The 19,681-nt window shown below is 50.6% G+C and overlaps 1 protein-coding gene across 10 annotated transcripts in view; it reads left to right on the forward strand.

Annotated features, from left to right (window-relative positions):
- MSI2 (musashi RNA binding protein 2) overlaps nucleotides 1-19,681 on the forward strand; it is a 199,003-nt gene that overhangs the window by 151,002 nt on the left and 28,320 nt on the right. For 9 of the 10 annotated variants that reach the window (XM_033078599.2, XM_033078594.2, XM_033078596.2 and 6 more), the window contains 3 exons: nucleotides 772-854; nucleotides 6,176-6,290; nucleotides 11,724-11,798. In XM_033078599.2, coding sequence (XP_032934490.1) covers nucleotides 772-854; nucleotides 6,176-6,290; nucleotides 11,724-11,798 — 273 coding nt within the window. Of the gene's footprint in view, nucleotides 1-771; nucleotides 855-6,175; nucleotides 6,291-11,723; nucleotides 11,799-15,348; nucleotides 16,027-19,681 lie in introns of those variants that run through there. The other variant, XM_033078602.1, reaches the window with a different exon arrangement.

Raw genomic sequence — 19,681 nt, forward strand, 5'->3', positions numbered from 1 at the left:
CCAGGTCCTGTCAGTGCAGACTCAGTGTACAGCCACAGGCAGGCAGCAGGCATCAAACAGCCCAAATCCTCGGCTCTTTGAACCATTAGATCAGAAGTAACGGGTTCCTGGAGGCCTCAGGATGTCCTGATGAGGTATTAGAGGAAGTAATTCAGGAAGAAAGGGACAAATAAGCACCTCCGGAGGGGCTGAGCCAGCACTGAGCACACAGAAACACAAAGTGCTGGGGAAGCACTGGGGCTTTTCTCCTTGCCAGGGGTAAATGAGGAATCATCTTCTGCCTTCCCGGATTTTTATGGTTTTTGGGTCGTGTAATGAGTCAGCTCTAATGGAGAAGTCCCGTGGAATTAAACAGGAGATGAAATCAATATGGTTCCATAGAAATATAATTGGGTTTTGTAGAGATTGCTCTTAAAAACTTATAAGGTGTAAAAGAAAATACGGCCTTATTGTAGTTTCCGAGCCATCATGTAACTGGGGTGTAACTATCCATTAAATTCTGTAGGACGGATCAAAAAATCCATAAGGAGGTTTTAATTCTCCATTAAATCCTATGGAAGAGCTGGAACAGAACCATATTAATTTTCCCTGAGACAATGCTTCTTCCCTCCATTAGGCTGCTCAGGAGGCAGCAGGTGTAGTCACACGTGTGCTGTTGTGGAAGTTTTCCAAAGCCCCAAAATGGCTAAATAATGCTTTATTAAAATGAAACTGTTACACTTAACTGATGTTTTCCTTACCCCTCCCCTTTTCTGTATCTTTATTCAACAGGATTTGGCTTCGTAACTTTTGAGAATGAAGACGTGGTGGAAAAAGTCTGTGAAATTCATTTCCACGAAATCAATAATAAAATGGTGAGTGTTGGTGCTGTGCCCCAGAGCAGCTCCTGCTGTGTGCAGCCAGAGGGTTTGAGGGGGGTGTGAGTTCAGCTTCTGGAGCACAGAACCTGGGTGAAGTTCCTCCTCAATGACAGGTTGTGGGTTGCCCTGAGCCAGATGAAAAGGGACATTTGTATTTCAATTGCTGCAGTAACTTTGATATTTTCGTCTAAAATATTCTTTTTCCCTTTGTCAAAACATCCTTTGCTTCTCAAATGTGTATTCAGATATGCATTGTATATTGGTCTGATATGTGTTCACAGACTTTAAATTTAATAATAGAGCTTTTAGTGTGGATAAGATCAAAGCAATCTCCTTGGCATATGCTGGAGGCCTGATTCAATATTTGACTTGCTAATTTTTCCCAGGGCACTGAAATAATATTCCTCATATTGTTCCTCCCTGGAATATGCATCTGAAATAAAAGTGAGGGTCCCCTTGGCCAAACGTGGGGTGGGGTGGTGGGGCAGGGCTGGGGCAGTGGGAGGTCTCCTGGCCACTTCAGATGGATGCTGTGGAGTTTTGTCCTGTTGTCCCCCCTGCCCTGGGGTCCCTGCCTGTCCCCACAGAGCTCACCATGGGCTGGGGGAGCCTCATTCCCTTCATGCAGTTTGTAAATGCTGTTAATCTGCCTTGAAACAAAAGAACAGAACAAACCCCAACCACCCCCACACAACAGACAAATTAGAAACTCTGGGGGTGTCAGTTTAGGGCTTGGCAGGTGGGAGGGAAGAGCTCCCCTCCAGGATTTCTATCCACACTCCATAGGTTTGGTTATTCCCACAGCAGGGTTCTCTCTGGAGCTGGACTCAGGGATGCCCTGGGAGATGCTGGAGGCAGCAGCAGGGGCTGGTGTGCCCCAGGCAGGGACAGGGTTTGATGTCCCATCCCTGGATCTGCACCCATGGGCTGGAAAAGCCTCACCTGGCTCCAGGCATCTCCTGGGAGTGAACAGTGCAGAGCTCTTGGGAGGATTCCTTCCCAGGCAGGCAGCAGGAGCATGAGGCTGGAACAGGGTGAAAACACTCGAGGAACATCACAGAGAGCAAGAGAAACAGTTTTGGGTGCTGGTGTTTGTTGTTGGGCAGTTAAAATATCCCCTTCCCACTCGTGTGCCCACTCAGAGCCCCCTCCAGGTGCCCCCAGCTCTGAGCATCCCCTCCTGTCACTGCTGCAGTGATTGTGAAGGCAGCCCACGGGCAGGGGATGAGACTCGATCCTGTCCTGGCACTGAGTCATCCTCCTGCTGCTGTGTGTGCAGCTGAGAGCCAGCCCTGAGAGCCAGGGGTGACACACAGCTGGGGACAGGGCTGGGCTCATGTCCCCCAGTGTCCCTGAGCCATGGAGGGGACAGCTCTCACAGCTCCAGCCTGAGGCCGTGGGGTTTGCAACAGCTCAGTGAGCTGGGACTGGGACTGGGACTGGGACTGGGACTGGGACTGGGACTGGGAATGGGACTGGGACTGGGAATGGGACTGGGACTGGGACTGGGAATGGGAATGGGAATGGGACTGGGACTGGGAATGGGACTGGGACTGGGAATGGGAATGGGAATGGGAATGGGAATGGGAATGGGACTGGGACTGGGACTGGGAATGGGACACCCTGTCCCCATCCTGTCCCCATCCCTGTCCCCATCCTGTCCCCATTCCTGTCCCCATCCTGTCCCCATCCCTGTCCCCAGTGTCCCCACCCCTGTCCCCATCCCTGTCCCCTCCTGTCCCCGCTGTCCCCAGTGTCCTCATCCCTGTCCTGATCCTATCCCCAGTGTCCCCATCCCTGTCCCCCTCCTGTCCCCATCCCTGTCCCCATCCTGTCCCCACTGTCCCCATCCTGTCCCCATCCCTGTCCTGATCCTGTCCCCAGTGTCCCCATCCCATCCCCATCCTGTCCCCATCCCTGTCCTGATCCTGTCCCCATCCCTGTCCTGATCCTGTCCCCAGTGTCCCCATCCCTGTCCCCATCCTGTCCCCATCCCTGTCCTGGTCCTGTCCCCATCCCTGTCCTGATCCTGTCCCCAGTGTCCCCATCCCTGTCCCCATCCTGTCCCCATCCCTGTCCTGGTCCTGTCCCCATCCCATCCCCATCCTGTCCCCACTGTCCCCATCCCTGTCCCCATCCTGTCCCCATCTTGTCCCCATCCCTGTCCCCATCCCTGTCCCCATCCCTGTCCTGATCCTGTCCCCATCCTGTCCTCATCCCTGTCCCCATCCTATCCCCATCCTATCCCCATCCTGTCCCCATCCCGTCCCCATCCCTGTCCCCATCCTATCCCCATCCCATCCCCATTCTGTCCCCATTGTCCCCATCCTGTCCCCATCCCCGGTTTCCCAGCTGGCACATCCCAGCTCTGGGGCTGCCCTGAGCTCCCTGCTCCTCTCTGGGGTCGTTTCCCCAAGGCAGGGCCAGGCAGAGGGCACGGAGTGGCTGCTGCTCCCCAGCTATTTCCAGCTCCAGCCTCCCTGGCAGGTTATTTTTAGCTGATCCATTCTGCTCCTGTTGCCACCCCTAAAGCTCAGAGTGTCAGATGTAATATTAAACGAGCAGCAGGACAGTGAAAGGAAAATGCCAGCGAGGTATTTAATAAATGGAAGTTGGAATTTATGTGGGAGGCCAAAGATGCTCCAAACATGGCAGGGGGACAATAAACCCAAACGAGCTGTCTTGGGGTGATTGTTCCTCTGACAGGAGCAGGCTGCTTTGCAAAGAGACACCTGCTTTTCTAAGGAAAAGTAAAAGTGGCTGGAAAAGGAACATGATGGAGTAATTATTTTCCCTTGGATCCCACTGTGGAGTCATCCAGATCCTGGCACAGTGCTGGGGAGGGGGGATGAGCTGAGCCTGGAGCCAGGGTCTGGCTCTTGAGCAGAAATGCTGGGCTGTTGTAGAGCAGGCTGTGACACTGCCCAGCACCTGTGGCTCTTGCTCCTCTCAGGGTGGGATCTTGCAGGTTTAGTGGGCACTTCAGGGATGGGGCAGCCACAGCTTCTCTGTGCCCCCTGTGCCAGGATCTGTTCCAGACCTTTCATTGATCAGTAACGTGGGACATCAACAGACCCACAACTCGATGCATTTTTTAAAATGAGCTTAACCCTCTGTGCTGCTGCCTGGTGTGGCTTGCCAGGTGTGAGTGACACGTTGTCCCCAAGGTGACCAGAGCCCACCAGGCTGCAGATCACACATTGCTGCCACCACAAAGCCTCCTTGTCCTGGGCTGGCTCAATGGGGGTTTGTGCATTGTGGATATTGCACTTTCTGCTTCCTCAAAATAGCCCTGGTTTCCCTGGAAAGCTGTTAACCAGGGTTTGTGAGACATCCTGGGCTGGGAGCTGACAGCCTGTTCTCTTGTGCTGGGTATAAGAGGCTTTTCACTGCCCAGCTCAGCCCTCCTGGGCTCCCGGGGCTGAGGCTGCTCCTCTTGACCCAGGAGTACCCCAGTGTAAGGTTAATTCTCCAAACTAGACTAAACAAAAATAGTGAATTTTAGTTTCCCTGCTTTTTTTTTACCTTTTTTTTTTTTAGTCTTAGAGTTAAACCTTTCTTTGTTGGGCTGCTGAAAGTGTAGCACATCCTCATATGAGAGGGTGGAAAAAATCTGGAAATTATTAAGATGCCCAGAAACACTGAATTGAAACTTTGAGTGAGGTCCAGATGTGTGTACAAAGACCCTTATCAGGCAGCTCTCGGGGGCAGTTCAGTATGGAGCTGAGCCCTGACTCATAAATCCATATTCATTTCCTCTTGGAGAAGCCCCAGTGCATGTCCTGTCCCATGTGTGACATCCCTGCTGCTCCAGGGATTTCCCCTTGAGGTACCTGTGCCTTTGGGATGGTTCTGGCCACCTCCATCCCCTTCCCTGTGAGGACAGGGCTGGATCCTGACAGAAGAGCAGCCAGGACTCTTTTCATTCTGTTTGCTGATGGGATGGTGCCAGGGCAGCTCCCAGGGCCCCTCCAGGTGTGGCACTGCTGCCTGGCAGGGTGACAGTGCCCTGGATGAGTGGCAGGGCTGGGGTCAGGCAGTCCCAGATCCCACATCATCCTCCCATGGAGTCTGTCTGGATAACAGAGAATCTCTTGCCCTCCCTATGGGGTATATTTGTTTACAAAGGCTTAGGAATTATTTTTCTTTCCTACTGGTGCCTTTTTCTTCCCCTTTAATCTGGTTAAAGCCCCTCTGCAGCTCAGTGCCATCCCCTTTGTATCCCGTGTGCTGTGGCAGTCAGAAGCAGTGCCAGGCTCACAGACAGCAGCAGTGGGCTGGGTTATGGTTGCAAAAGCTAATTACCAGGTGATGGCTTCTAACAGTGCTAATCCAAACTTCATTTCCCTGTTAATTGTCCATCCATCCAGGCTGGATGGGTTTTATCATCCTGACTGTGCAGCTCCAGTGTGGGTTTTACCAGCACTGCCCTGACTCTGGGAGCTGTGCCCTCCCTCCCAAAACGTGGCTGTGCACTGAAGTGACCATGACACACTTCTGGTGCTTGTTTGACTGGAGGAATCACCTGGGCAAACTCCTGTTAAATAGTTAAAAATCAGAACCATAGAGCTGGAGGTGCAAAGCTCAGATCTGTGGATTCAGCCCTGCAGGGCTGGGCTGCACCACTGCACATCCCCTCCTGCTCAGAGCCTGAGCTCTGGAGCCATGGAATGGTTGGGATAGCTCCAGTTAGCTGTGTGCTGGGGGTGGAGGGCAGTGCCTGAGCAGGGAACCATGGAGAAGAGCTGTATTTCTCTTTTTTTTGGGAGGAGGAGGCTGCCTGGCTCCTGGCTGTCCCACTGGAATTGATAAAATCACCTCGTGGTTCCAGTGGGGTTGAGCAACTCCCAAAGGCAGCAGGAGTTAACTGAAAGTGAAAGAATGCAGATCCTTTATTAATAGGGTTTACAGAAATTTTCTGCTGGGTAGAAATATTGATTCTTTATTCCTATTTTAAAAGGAGCTTTTTGTAATGATCACTGGGAGTCGTTCTCTGTTATCGATTGCAATGGAGCCGTGCTGGAGCCCTCCCTCCATTCATCCCACAAGTGCCAGGTTCCCTTTCAGGAGCACAGAACTCCTTCAATCAGCACTTGTGTCATCTTTGGGGGGCTGCAGTGGGTGGCTGAGGAGACACACACAGTTGCTCTCTCAGCTGTGGTTACGCTGTTCTGGAAGTTCACCTCTGAGCGGGAGGAGGTGTGGGGAGGCAGACACTAAAAATAAACCTCCCCCCCCTTAAGTAGATCAGCTCTGCATTTGACATTTACATGGAATTCATTTGCATCTCATTTGTACATGTTTCTGCTCAATAGGTAGAATGTAAGAAAGCACAACCTAAAGAAGTGATGTTTCCACCAGGGACGAGAGGAAGGGCACGTGGATTGCCGTACACCATGGACGCCTTCATGCTAGGGATGGGAATGTTGGGTAAGTGCCACAGAGCCCTGCAGAGCCTCTGCTGCCTCCCAACCCCTGACCACAGGGGTGAGCAAATCCCTGCACCTGTGTGGGTGAAACTTCAGCAGGGGTGGAGTGAAGAAAATAATCCTGTCTGTGGTAAATGATTAACTCCCCCCCCCACCCCACCCCAAGCCTGGAATATAAAAAATTTGCATTTAAATGGATGTTTTAAATAGCCTGTTTTACTCTTACTCGCAAAAATAGAATGATGAAAGATGCAGTGTGTTCATTCTGACTAAAAATGATCTCTCCCCTTTTTTAGAGGAATTGAGTCACACATTATTCCCCTTCTTTTAAAGGTAGCTTTGACAGTTCAGCATAGATAATTGAAAATCTTGCTGGCTCTTAAATGGCATGGATGGAGGAAGTGGGGAGATGTGTAACAGGACAGGTCGCACCAATAATTACAAGTTTCAAGGAGATGGAATGGTATTTTAGTCCTGAGCATTGTGTCCAGAAAATACTAATTAAATCGGATAAATGATATTTAATGGCAAATTCCTATTTGTGCACGAGGTCTATTTAGTTATAATTGGTTCTCATTTGTTTCTGCCTAGATAATTCTTTCTAAATAATGTGACAACCCCAGATACTCTGTCTTCAGCCAAAATGCTGCTAATCCATTGCCAGTGGGTTTTTGTAAAGCACCATTCATTTAAAACTTTGTGCTCCCTTGGTGTCCCTGGACTTGTCCTCAGCAGTCACCTCCTGAGTCCATGAAGTGTTTGGGAATGGGAGGGCAGTCTGGAGGTGTCCCCAGGCAGCAGAGAGCCTTTCCCAGGCCAGTGTTCCCCTTGAGGATGCTCTGACTTTGCTGTCCTGGGTTTAGATGATCCCACAAGCTGAGCACAAAGCCCAGCCTGGGAGTCTGGGCTGGCCCAGGCTCTGCTGAGCCCCTGGGGTGGTGTCAGCTCAGAGGGCTCAGCTCCTGCAGGGATCAGGCTGTTACACTGAGGTGTGTGACACCAGGCAGTGCTTGATTTGATAGGAAAAACTCGCTGCCATGTTTGCTTTATCTCAGAATTAATAGCGCTCCTGTCCGTGCGGCTGCAGCGATCCATTTCTGGGATGTGTAATCGGGTTAGTGCAGCTGATCATCTGTTTTGCTGTCCCCACGCTCCACCACCACCCTGCCCCACAGTGTTTGGAAATCACATTTTATGCTTAAAATATTTATCTTGCTCTAGTCAGTCCGTGATTTCGTTACCTGTGTGTTCCCAGCGTGCCTGAGCCAGTGCACTCCATCTCTGCTGTTTCTCTTCCTTTTCCACCTGTGCTGCTGAGCTGTGGAGGTGCAGTGTGGAGGTCTGTGTGCCACTGAGCTGGCCTGTCCTGCTGGCTGCAGGGGGACACAGTCCAGGTGACCCAGGGATGCCAGAAAGATCCATGGCATCCTCTCCACCCTGTGGGCTCAGCCCTTTTCCTTGCAGCTGGGCACAGAGGGGATGGAGCTGGATCCACCCCAGTGTCCTGCAGGGAAAATTCAGCCCCCAGGCACAGCGTGAGTCCATTCCCACTGGGGCTGTCTCTCTGGAAAAGGATCATCTCAAGCTGTGAGAATTAAGGGAAGGAGCCCTCAGTGATGGGACTGCTCAGAGGAAGGGCTGGGCACCTGTTGGACCTGCTGGTCCTGCTGCAGTGGGGTCCTGGCTCACCCTGAGCAGTGCAGCTCTGCTCTCCCTGCATCCCAGACTGGGGGGACTGGCTGAGCATCAGGGATTGATCCACACTGAGGGCCAGATGTTCCATTATCCACTCGAGCTGGTTCTTCATCTTCCACGTTTGCTGCCGTGGCACCGTGTTAAATAATTAAATGCTAAACAAGGAAATTGCAGCACAGGAGAGCAGAGCTGCTGGGTGGGCAGTGAGAACCCCCCAGTTTCAGAGGCTGCAGGCCCATCCCTGCAGGAAGAGGGGCATAATTAACCCATCAAATGATCAGGCACAGAGCTCCATCAGCGCTCGCTGGGGTCTCACGAGGCCAGGGCAGGTCTGCCCCGGGTCTGCTGTTCCCTGCCCAGATGGACTGAACCAGAGCAACTGGGGCTGCTCTGGGAGGATTTTTCTACCTGTTTCCAGAAGCCCTTGCTCAAGGTCACCTTCTCCAGCTGCTGTTCATGGGCAGAGGAGGGAATCGGAGGAACGAGCGCACGAGACAACCCAAAGGAAGGAGCGGGGAGCGACTCCCTCCAAAGCTATTAAGGAAGTTGGTCTTTTTCATTAATCACAGCCTCCCCAAGGAGCCTGCAGCAGCCAGGGTCTAAAGGTGCACAGGCAGCCGCTTCTGTGATGATTTGGTTGATTGGAGCAAAATTAAAGTGTCCTGAAAGGATTTTTTTGACTGGGGGAGCGCAGGCAGGCTGAGCCTTGTGCCAGGACGGCTGCTGGGCTGTCTGGGCTGGGCTGCTGGTGAGAGCAGGGGCTTTAATGAGCCTCTCTGCACTGAGTGCAGCAGATTCAGCTCCACTGAACTCCCTGCTCCCCGTGGGTGCTCGTGGACAGCCCCTGTGTGCCCCCTCTGTGGCTGGGTGGGAGCAGTTTGGTGGCCAGGAAATTCTCTCTGTGCCTGGAGCCTCAGCAGGAGCCCTGTGTGCACCCAAGGGCTCTGTGTGGGTGTCACAGCTCTGCCCCAGAGCTTTCTGCACTCTGTTCAGCTCTGTGTCTGAAGAGTTGTGAAGAAGAGAGCAGCAAGGAGCAGCACTGAGATGGTTTCTGTCTCCCCTCCCACCTGAAGCTGCTCTCTTGCCTCTGCACTCACCTCAGTGGTGACACAGCTCAGGAGGTGACCCAGCCTTGGGGCTGGCAGTGCTCATTTCCTGGTGATGGGCATCCTGCTGGTGTTCAGTGTTCAAATTGGGCTGCCTTCAGCTTGCAAACCCCTCCAGAGATGGAGGGCTCAGCCCCTGAGCTCCCAGCCCGTGTGCTGGAGCGATGTGTGGCAGGAGCACGGATTTGGGAAGGTGTGTGCCAGGAGCACGGATTTGGGAAGGTGTCTGCCAGGGCTCCGTGCTCCTGCACACACTCAGTCTGGGCAGGCTGAGCTCATGCATTAAAGAAGCTTGTGCCCTTCAAGGAAAGTCATTCCTTTTTCCACCAGACACTGTTCAGTGGAGTAGCAGCTGCAACTCAGAGCAACATTTGGAGACAACAGCTTCCTTGCATTTTCTGGAGCATTTGGACTAATTTTGCACGGGTCCCCTGGCTCCTGTGTGCTCAGCGTTCCCACATATTGACCATGAGCTTTTGTCCACCCCATTAGCAGATTTTAAAATGAAAAGACATTTCCACAGGCTGGACAGAAGCTGGGTAGAAGCAGTGGTGTGAAAATGGTTTGGCTGCTGGGTTGAGTTCTGCTTCCACGGACGGGAGAGTCTTGCTTTGAAGGAGGTGATCCGGTGAAAAATCGGATTTTTGGTTTACTTACAAGGGAGTGATCACTCCCCAGGACTACCAAGGCAAATCAGCTCCTCAGTGCCCAGTACAGGATGAGGATGGCACCTGATGGGGATGTTGGGCAGGTCAGCATGGCCATCACTTGGCCTGATGAAGCGTCCACACGTGGGTGTGGTGTTCAACACCATTGATATTCAGCCAGGCAATGTCCCCACGAGGATCAGGCTTCGAGTCATTAGAGCAGAGCTGGGCACTGCAGCAGTAAATGAAGAGGAAAATTGAAGTAATGTTGTATTATAAATTTATGATTTCATCTGCCTGACTTTGAGAGCGCTGAGTGCAGGCGGTGCCAGCAGAGCCTGGCTGGTGCTGTGGCACTCAGGCACAGCCAGGTCTGGGTGGGACAGCAGGGCTGCCCTGCAGAGCCCAGGTGCTGCCCTGTGCCCGGAGAGCTGACAGAGCTGCTCCAGAGCTGAGAATGAACTCAATTCTTCCTTGGCAAGGAGAGAGGGGCTGTGCTTGGACACCTCAGAGCGATTTTTCAGTGGTGTTAATGGCGCTACTTACTTAGCAAACAATCCATTTATCAATAGTGCTGCTTAAAAAAAAAAGGAAAGGAAAAAAGGTTTGTAAAGCTTAACTCTGAAAGATCAGATGTAATGACAGAGGTGATGAATTTGTGAGGGAATCCAGCTGTTGAACTGTGCAAGGAGGGCTGAGCAGTGTGAGCTGGCTGGGCTGCCTTTGCCTGGCGCTGCTTAATCCCATCATCAGAATTCATCCAAGCATTTTTATCTTCCAGCTTCAGATTATGATTAATAGAACACTGCATGTGTGTGTAAATCTGATCGGAAATGGAGGGACCTGCTGCAGCAGGAAAAGAGCCCAGTGATGGATGAGTGTATTAAAGGATAAATAAAAGCAGAGATAGGAGCCCCCCAGAAGAGCCTGGCGTGTGCTCAGGCTCCAGCCCAGCTGCTGCCAGGGCTCCCACTGACTTCAGACAGCAGGAGGAAACTTCTCCTGATGGTGTCTTGGTTTGGAGAGGCCTGGGCTGGTGCTGAGGCTCAGTTCTGTAGTGTTCAGTGCACTGCAATTGGTGCCTGTTTTTAAGAGAACTGCACGAGGAAATGTTGGGATCAGTGTGAAGTCAGAATTTTAGGAAACCCTCTGAGTGTACAGACACCTTGGGCCACTGGCCATCAGGTCAGGGCAAATGGCCACTGTGTGACCAGAGGGAATGGCTCTGGGGACGTTCAGGCAGGGGTGTCACAGCCAGGGGTCAGGGGACATCAGGAGAGGGAGGCAGCAGAGCTGTCACTTTGTGCCTTCACTGAGCTGTTTCTATTCACAAAATGCTCTCAAGTGAGTTTTTCTCCTAATAACCCTCCCAAAGGTCGCCTGCTCAGCCTCACAAGGGGCCTTCAGAAGCACCTCCTGCAGCTTCCTTTTACTTTCCTGAAAAATTAAAAGCTCTTTGACTCCCCGGCTCGTTGCTGCCGCTGCCTCCAACTCTTTGATGTGTTAACTGTTGTCCTTCACACTCCCGGGATAAAGAATTACTACTACCTTAATCTCCAACTGTCAATAGCTCTGAAGCAAAGTACATTCATTGTAAGCTCTCCAAATGTCAGAGCAAACCCGTGTTATGTGTTTAGCCTTAGCATTTGGCATTTACTCTTCCAGCTAACAAGTATGCACAGTCCTTGGGCTCCAGACACCAAAGTGCATGTTAATTAGCAGAGTGACAGGGCTCCTGCTCGGAGCTGGGCCAGCTCGAGATGTTTCTATTCAGGATAATGATGAAACCTCTCTGCAGTTTGGCATGAGCAGAATAAATCTGATTTTTTAATACCTTCCGTAAAATTAGGTCTCACCCACATCCTCCCTGTCATTGTGTGTTGTGTTAAAAAACAAATGGAAAAAAAAACTTTTCAAAAAAACTCTTCATTAATCCTCAAACTTCTCTCTCTCTCTTTTTTTTTTTTTTTCATTTCTGTGATCAAGGTTACCCGAATTTTGTTGCAACATATGGCCGAGGATATCCTGGATTTGCCCCAAGTTACAGTTATCAGTTCCCAGGTACGTACATTCCATGTGCAGATTTGCTTTATTTCCCCTCTTTCCTTCTTTTTTTTTTTTATTTTTTTGTATTTTTCCTTGTTTTTTAAAGTCCATAGCTGCAAGCTGAGACAGGCAAGTCTGCAGGGAGCATCTCACACAACAGCAAAATTTTTATTTTTTTTTTCTTAACTATTTAAAAATAGACTTTTATAGCGACATTATTTTCAACAGCATTTTTTTCCTAACGTATAAATTGGTACTGGTTATTTGAAAACAAACTTTTTAAATTAAAAAAAGAAAAAATGGAAGCAAGAGAGATGTCTGGAGAGCTGATGCCCTCCCTTTGATGGGTTTTTCCTTCCGTAGATTCTGTAGAGCTGCACACAGGCACGCACGCAGGGACCTGCACACCCCTCCCCGTGCTGGCCTGTGGTAAGTGACCCTTCCCTGGAGTGCTCAGAGAGCCTGGCTGTGTCAGAGAGCCTGGCTGTGCTCAGAGAGAGAGCCTGGCTGTGCTCAGAGAGCCTGGCTGTGTCAGAGAGCCTGGCTGTGCTCAGAGAGAGAGCCTGGCTGTGTCAGAGAGAGAGCCTGGCTGTGTCAGAGAGCCTGGCTGTGTCAGAGAGCCTGGCTGTGCTCAGAGAGCCTGGCTGTGCTCAGAGAGCCTGGCTGTGTCAGAGAGCCTGGCTGTGTCAGAGAGAGAGCCTGGCTGTGTCAGAGAGCCTGGCTGTGTCAGAGAGCCTGGCTGTGCTCAGAGAGCCTGGCTGTGTCAGAGAGCCTGGCTGTGTCAGAGAGCCTGGCTGTGCTCACTCAGAGAGCCTGGCTGTGCTCAGAGAGCCTGGCTGTGCTCAGAGAGCCTGGCTGTGCTCAGAGAGCCTGGCTGTGCTCAGAGAGAGAGCCTGGCTGTGTCAGAGAGCCTGGCTGTGCTCCCTGCTGGGCTCTGGGGCTCCCAGCTCGGGGTGCTGGGCTCGGCGTCGCCTCCGTTCCCTGTGCTGGGATGGGCTCGGGGAGCCACAGAGTGCTTGGGTGGAAACTCTTCCTTTTGGTCCCTGGTGGTTGTTGTACCAGGAGCTGAGAGTGCTAATATGGATCAGCCATCTCTCAGGAGCTCACATCAGCCAGCAGAGAGAGACCAGAGCCTTGCTTGTGTTCCACAAGAATCTTTATTTCATGCCGAGGGAGTCAAGCAGGATTCTCTCAGAATCATATTTATAGGTTCAAGGGGGGTTGAAACTACAGCCAATAAAAGTTTATTCAAAGAACAGCATCCAGTCTAAGTGAGAAGTTCTAAAGGTGAACTGACCAATTACACAAACTAATTTCTAACCAATTATCTTCCAAAGTGTTAGGAGAGTGACCAAATTCTTAAGGAATTTGGCTCAACCTTGCTATCTAGGATACCTTATCTATTATAGCAAGTTCCAAGTTCCAGGGGAAGATGGCTTTGGAGGGATTGCATCATCCACTCTTGGGCTGGAAGGGACCTGCAGAGGTGCAGCCTCTGCAGTGAGCAGCCCTGATCCAGCAGATCAGGTGTTGAGAGCCCCATCCAGCCTGGCCTTGGACATTTCCAGGGTGGGGATCAGACAAATCCCATCCAAGCCTTGGCCCAGTCCAGCACATCCCCCAGTGGCACTGGCAGCACCCAGCACACGGAGTTCCCTTTCACCCCAGGGTTCTTCAGCTGGAAAAAGCAAAGCAGGGCTTTGCCCTGGTGGGACTGAGGTCCCACCATGGTGAGGGCACCCCTGGGTGTCTCAGCAGCCTCATCACTCAGGGGTGGGAACTTGGGGTGCCAGGGACACTCAGGGAGCCCCTGCAGTGAGCAGGGAGGGCAGGAGGGGAGCCAGCAGCTCACAGGAAGGTTCTCTAGGGTGGGTGAGGACGTGGGGACAGTGCTTGGCACACTGGGGCCAACCTGGAGCCTTGTGTGCAGCCCTGAGTGACAGGATGAGACCCTGCTGTGGAAAATGCAGATTGTTGTCATCTGCAGGGTGAGCAGTGTCCTTGTGATGGGGTTATGGTGCAGCTGTTGTTTGCAGGGTGGTAACACCAAGGGGAGCAGCACTGTGAGGGTTTGTTTGTCTGAATTCACTAATGCAGGGCTCTTCTGAAAGCTGAGCCACCTCTTCCCACCTGTGGTGCATTCTCCACCTGGGCCAGGCCAGGTGTGAAACATCTGGGGTGCCAGGCACAGCTGCTGGGGTGACATTTGCTGCCCCCAGGTGCAGTGCCACCACTCTGGTTCTGCTGGAACCAGCAGGGTCTGGTCTGGCAGGGTTGCAGCAGGGCTGGAGGTGAGGAGGGGGCTCCAGCAGTGTTGGTGTGTTGTCTCGTGCTCTGACTCCTCACAAGTCCATGTACCTGCTGATTCATGCAAAGGCATTGAAGGAGAGACACCTTTGATGGGCTCAGTGTTGGAAACTGGCAGGGCTTAGATGAGTTTAATTATAAACATGTCTAAAGCAAACGTGTTTGCTCGCTGACAGCAAAGGCACCCTTGACTCGACCCCTCCTTAGATGTATTTTTGTTAAGGGCTTGTTTTTATCAAAGCAGGACTTGCAGTTACTGCCTGGTTATTTTCAGTCTCCTGCAGAGATGGAATATGGAAAAAAAAAAAAAATCCAGATGGATTGTCCCAGCAGAAAGCTGGGTCCCTGTGGGCCCAGGGGAGCCAGGCAGTGCCAGGAGATGCTCAGGGTCCTGTCTCACCTTGCTGAGCTCCCCTGCCCCAAGCTCTGCCCCTCCTGCTCAGATCAGACACTCCTCAGCAGCAATCAGAAGCTCTGCAGAGTGGTTGGGAGTTCCTCAGGGGCTCTGGTGTCCAGAATCACAAAGGGGCTCAGGATGGGGTCCCTGTGCTGAGCAGGTGTTTGGGGCACAGAGCCTCTCAGGAGGGAGTTGTCAGGTTTAGAATCTCGATGCTGTGATTTGGAGAAGTTCTTGGCTGTTTCTGCAGGAGCATCTCGGGTCTGAGAGCTTCCTCTCATCCCTCCCCAGCCCCAGGGGTGGTGCAGCCCCAGCACAAACACTCAGAGCAGTGCCCAGTGCCTCTGGGCTGCTCCCAGTGCTTGGCACAGCTCAGTCCTGTCCTGAGCCTGCTCCATCCCCTGCCTGGGCAGGGCTGGGCTCAGCCCTCACAGCTGCCCAGCTTCTGTCTCAGTAAATCAGAGCAGGAAAAGGAATTCCCTTCTGATTGAGCTGCCCTGATGGTTTTTCCTGTTGTCCAAGTGACTGAGGTACAAATGCCACACCCACCTGTTTGCATCCCCATTCCCTGTCCCCTCAGGGGCTGTCCCATGTCCTGTCCCCATCCTCTCCCACATCTCTGTTTCCTGTGGCATGGGACAGCCCCAGGGGCAAGACACAACCCTCTGGCAGCTGCTCTGTCTCCTCCCATCCCCTTGTTCCTCCCAGCCCTTCCTCATGCAGTACATTGCCTCTTTTTTTATTATTTTAATTGCAATCACTCCCTTTCTGTGTCTCTTCTTTTTTTTATTTTTTTTTTTATTTCTGGGACTTATCTTTTCAGTTTAATCTATTAATTTCTGTTCTTATTTCACTTTGCAGACTATTTGCCGATTTCACAAGACATAATTTTTATCAACTAGTTCTTAAAGATGCATAACAAATTAATCTGGGTTTACTACAGTGCTAATGAGAGAGAGACAGAGAAAGCCTGGGTGGTCCATGTTTAATATCAATGTCCACTGAAAAATTGCTGCTCTTACTGGCTGGTTTGATTGACTGGACTTTTTATTTTATTTTTATTTTTTTAAAGGCTCCATATCCTCACTGCTTTGAGTTTGCTTTTTATTTTTTTAATTATTTTTTTTCCTCTGCTTTGTTATGAGTTTTTAATGCCCACTTGGAATGTAACTCACAAGGATGGGGTCAGGGGCGTTCTGAAGGCATGACTTCTCACAAACTTCTTAGAAATCATTTTACCAGCGAGGCAGGGAGGGTGCTTGGGTAGATTTGGTGTCACAAACAGCCCCAGGGAGAGTGACTGGTGCTTTTTAATATCCAGCAGTGGCACAAATCCCACTCAGGGTGCAGCAAGATGGGCACCTCCTGTCCCTGGCACCCCTGGTGTCACAGCCCCACTCGTGTCCCTCCCCTCCCCTGGCCTGGGGGCTCCTGGGGAGCTGCCACCATCACACAGGGGTGAGATGTCACCAAGGGAGGGCTCAGGCAGCTGCTGTGCCCCCTCCCCAGAAATTCCTGCCCCAATCCCAGAGCCAGGGGGCTGGAGCAGCCTGGGACAGCAGGAGTGTCCCTGTCCCTGTCCCTGTCCCTGTCCTGGGTGAGCTTTAAGGTCCCTTCCAACCCAACCCCTTCTGGGTTTCTCTGATTCTCTGATCCCAGCTCTGACCAGTGATGGTCCTGCACGCTCCCTCTGCAGCTGCTTCTCCTTCCAAGCTTTGCTTGCAAATCATGGGCAAATTTCCTAAATTGTGGCCAAGCTTTCCCTGCTTCAGCTGCCCCAGTTCACTTCATCTCTGCCCACGTGGCAGGAGAGCTGCAAACCTCCAGCATTGGCTTTAACAGCACCAGACTCTGGATTCTGGGTAGAAAACACACATTCTGTTCAAATCCTGCTTTCTGGAAGTGCTGCTGCCCATTTGACAAGTTTGTGAGAAGTACCTTGCATGCTTACAGTAGGACTGTAATGCATTTTAATGTTTGTTAATCCACTTGTTTAAAATGTCAGTGTCAAAGGCTCTACAATCCATGGCTGTGCTGTTCATTTCATTAAAGATGCTTGATGTAATACTTGGGTAGTTTTCTTTTGACTTTTCTGCAGGCAATAGCTTTTTTTAATCTGTATGGCTTCTTATTATTTTGTTTGGGTTTTTTTGCTATGAATTGCTTTGCTTTTGTGAACTTGTCTTAGTGTGCATGATTTGCAAACATTTCAGCTATTGTGAATTTTCTCATTTTTTGTAAATAGTCCATCTGTGCTTTTCTTTTGTTTTTCTTTTTTTTCTCTTTTTTTTTCTTTTTTTTTATGACTTTTTTCCTGTAAGTAACTGAGGTAGAAAATAATAATAAATTGTTTACAACGGATCTGCTGTGTTGCTGCTCTCTTAGCTTGCAATTTCAATATTTTGGTTTGGATGCCCCAAATAACCAGTACCAATGACAGTTGAATAAAACAATAAAACAACCATCACTCAGTGTGTGTGACCCACTGTTTGAAGAACCTGCAGAGGAGCAGTTACATGTGAAATATGTTTACAGCAAAAAATTACACCCAAAAAAAAATGACAAAATGCACTCAGAAGTGGGGGGAGAGGAAATTGCAGCATCCCCACTGGTCCTGCAGCACTGTGGTGGGATGTTCCTGCACTGATTTACCCCAGTTCTCTTTTCTCCCATCATCACCTGAGTGTTTGGGGATTGTCGAAGTTTCGTAGAAGCCTTCAGGTTAGAAATTTTAATTATTTATTTTAATTAAGGGTTTGTTTGCTTGTATGTTTGTTAAAGCTTATTAAAACCTTTGTATATGGTGAGAGGTGAGGAAAACAAATATTTTCACAAACTTTGCAGAGCTCAGGGAAATATATTTGCTTATTAATGCTGGTGCTGCAAAGGCCACGAGCTCAGCCTTGGGTCATGCTCCTGCAGTGCCTGGGGCAGTGAAATGCAGCCCAAGGTGGTTCAAAGGCTCAGACTGATGGGGTTTGTTACTGTGAGAGCATTTAAACCAAATTTCTGTAGAGCTGGACTGAGTTTCTGTGCTGGTGCCAGTCCCAAGTGCTCACCCACCAGGGCTGGGCAGGGAGGTCCTGTCTGGAGCTGTGTGTGCTGCTTGCCCAGGAGCTAACAGCTAGAAAATTGGAATTTTCCAGGTGAGGAGGAGGAGCTGGTGCCAAAGATAAGGGGAATTGTTATGGTGTGCTAAAGTCTTTGTGTCTTGAGAGGAGGAGGAGAGAGGACAGAGGTTCCTGTCTGGGGTTTAGCTCACCCCAGTGCAGGTTCTGTCCACAAGTTCCCCCTTGGTTGATGGCCTGGAAGGGATGCAGGGGATGGAAAAGGTGTGGCTGCAGCACCCCAAACCCCCATTCCCTGTGCCCATGTGCCTGGGGGCTGTGAACTGACCCCACAGCACATCCCCAGTGCTGCAGCACACAGCTCCCTGCTCTGCTGAGGAAAAGTGATTTTAAAGTGCTGTCTGCACGTGGCTTCTGCACCCACAGGCAGTGATGAAGTCTGTATTAATAGGGGTCAGCTCTGTAAAACACTCTTCAAGCACTGCTACACAAGTGCAAGGCTTGTAGAACATTTACTAATGGGAGCAAAGTTTGTCTGGTCGTGGTACTGGAATGATCAAATGTAATGCTCAGGAAAGGAGGACCTGGTGGCAGCTGCAAAGTAGGAGGAGGGGATGTAAAACCCATTTTAAATTGTTCAGTTAGTTAAGCCTTGTAACAGCAGGAGATGTGGAACAAAGCTGGAGATTTTCTCACTCCTTTGTCTAACCCTTCCTGCACTGCTCTGCTCTCCTGCACTGCATGCCTTGTTCCCCCTGAACACATCACTGCATCTGCATGCATCACTGCTTCACAGAGTGCATTTGGGACCTTGGAACCACCTGAGTCACCTCTTCACACCTCTCCTTTCAGCCTGAAAACAAAGGCTTTAGTCTGGGCCTGGTTTAAAGCCCAGCTTTGGGTGTTCTTGTGCCGTTCCCATTGCAGGAGCATCCCTGGAGGGAGCAGCAGCTGGAATTGCAGACAGCAAACTGGGAAATTAATATAGCAGAGCCCATAAATCTCCAGCCAGAAGGCTCTCCTTCAAGTTCTGCCTAGATGATTGTGTTTTGATGCAGGAATAAATGTCTCTAGAGCTGTTCTCTGAGTCCAAGATGAGCTGAAGCACCTTTGCCCTTTAGGCACAGTTTCTCTGAGAAAAGCTGGGCTTTTTGATGTTGCAGAGAATTGTGTAGAAGGCCTTTTTCATCTTCTATTTCCCTCCACCCTCAAAGTAATCTGGCTGTTAGATTTGAGGTGGGATTGTCCAGAGAGAAGCTGTTGGTCTGTGTTGATGGTCTGGCTCCCAGTGAAAATGGAGCCTGTCCCCCTTTTCCTGCCCCATCCTCTCAGTGGGAGAGGATTCTGGAGGTTTCCCTAAATACCACATCTGGCTGAGACCCAAAACTGCCTTCATTAGATTTTTCTCCACTTATAACTTGAATAACTGAGAAATAAGAACATCTTGAACGCTGAACTTGAGCACTGATTGTCCTGTTCTCTGCTGCTCACTGATCTGTGCCTGGTGTTTGAAACTCGAGGTTCATTGCCCTGAAAATGAGAGATCCTGAAGGGGCAGAGAGGAGAGACAAGGAAAAGGAATGCAAACCTGCTGGTGTCTGTAGAGTCTTTGTGTTTGGGGTGAGCTGCAGCTCCAGAGCAGTGTGAGCAGGACACAGCTGCAGTGACCAGGAGGGTTAATGAGAGCAATTATTCACAAGAGTAAAGAGGCATGACACAAGCACTCAGTGTGCAGAAAAACCTGGATAACTGTGCAGGAGGAGGAGCAGGGTCTGGCAATGCCCATCCTGCTCTGAGGAATTCTCTATCCAAGCCTTGTGCCTCAGCAGGGACAGGTTTAACTAAAGCTGTTAAAAACTGGGGTTGCAAAGAACTGGACAAGATCAGCCTCACTGCAGCACAGAAACATTCAAATGTGGATGTTTTAGAATTGCTCCAGCAATGCCTTGGAGATTTCTGGGCTCAGCATCCCCATCCTGTGCTGTGACCTCTTTCCTGACATGGATCATGGAATGCCCAGTGAGGCACTGGGAAGGTCCTGCCAGTGCTGGCTGAGCTGCACAGAGTGGTGAAGAGTTCCCCACCCTCTGATAACCTTGTCCTGTGATAAACTGCCTTCTCCTTTA

Source organism: Catharus ustulatus, chromosome 22 (assembly GCF_009819885.2).
Source record: "Catharus ustulatus isolate bCatUst1 chromosome 22, bCatUst1.pri.v2, whole genome shotgun sequence".
Classification (NCBI taxonomy): domain Eukaryota; kingdom Metazoa; phylum Chordata; class Aves; order Passeriformes; family Turdidae; genus Catharus; species Catharus ustulatus.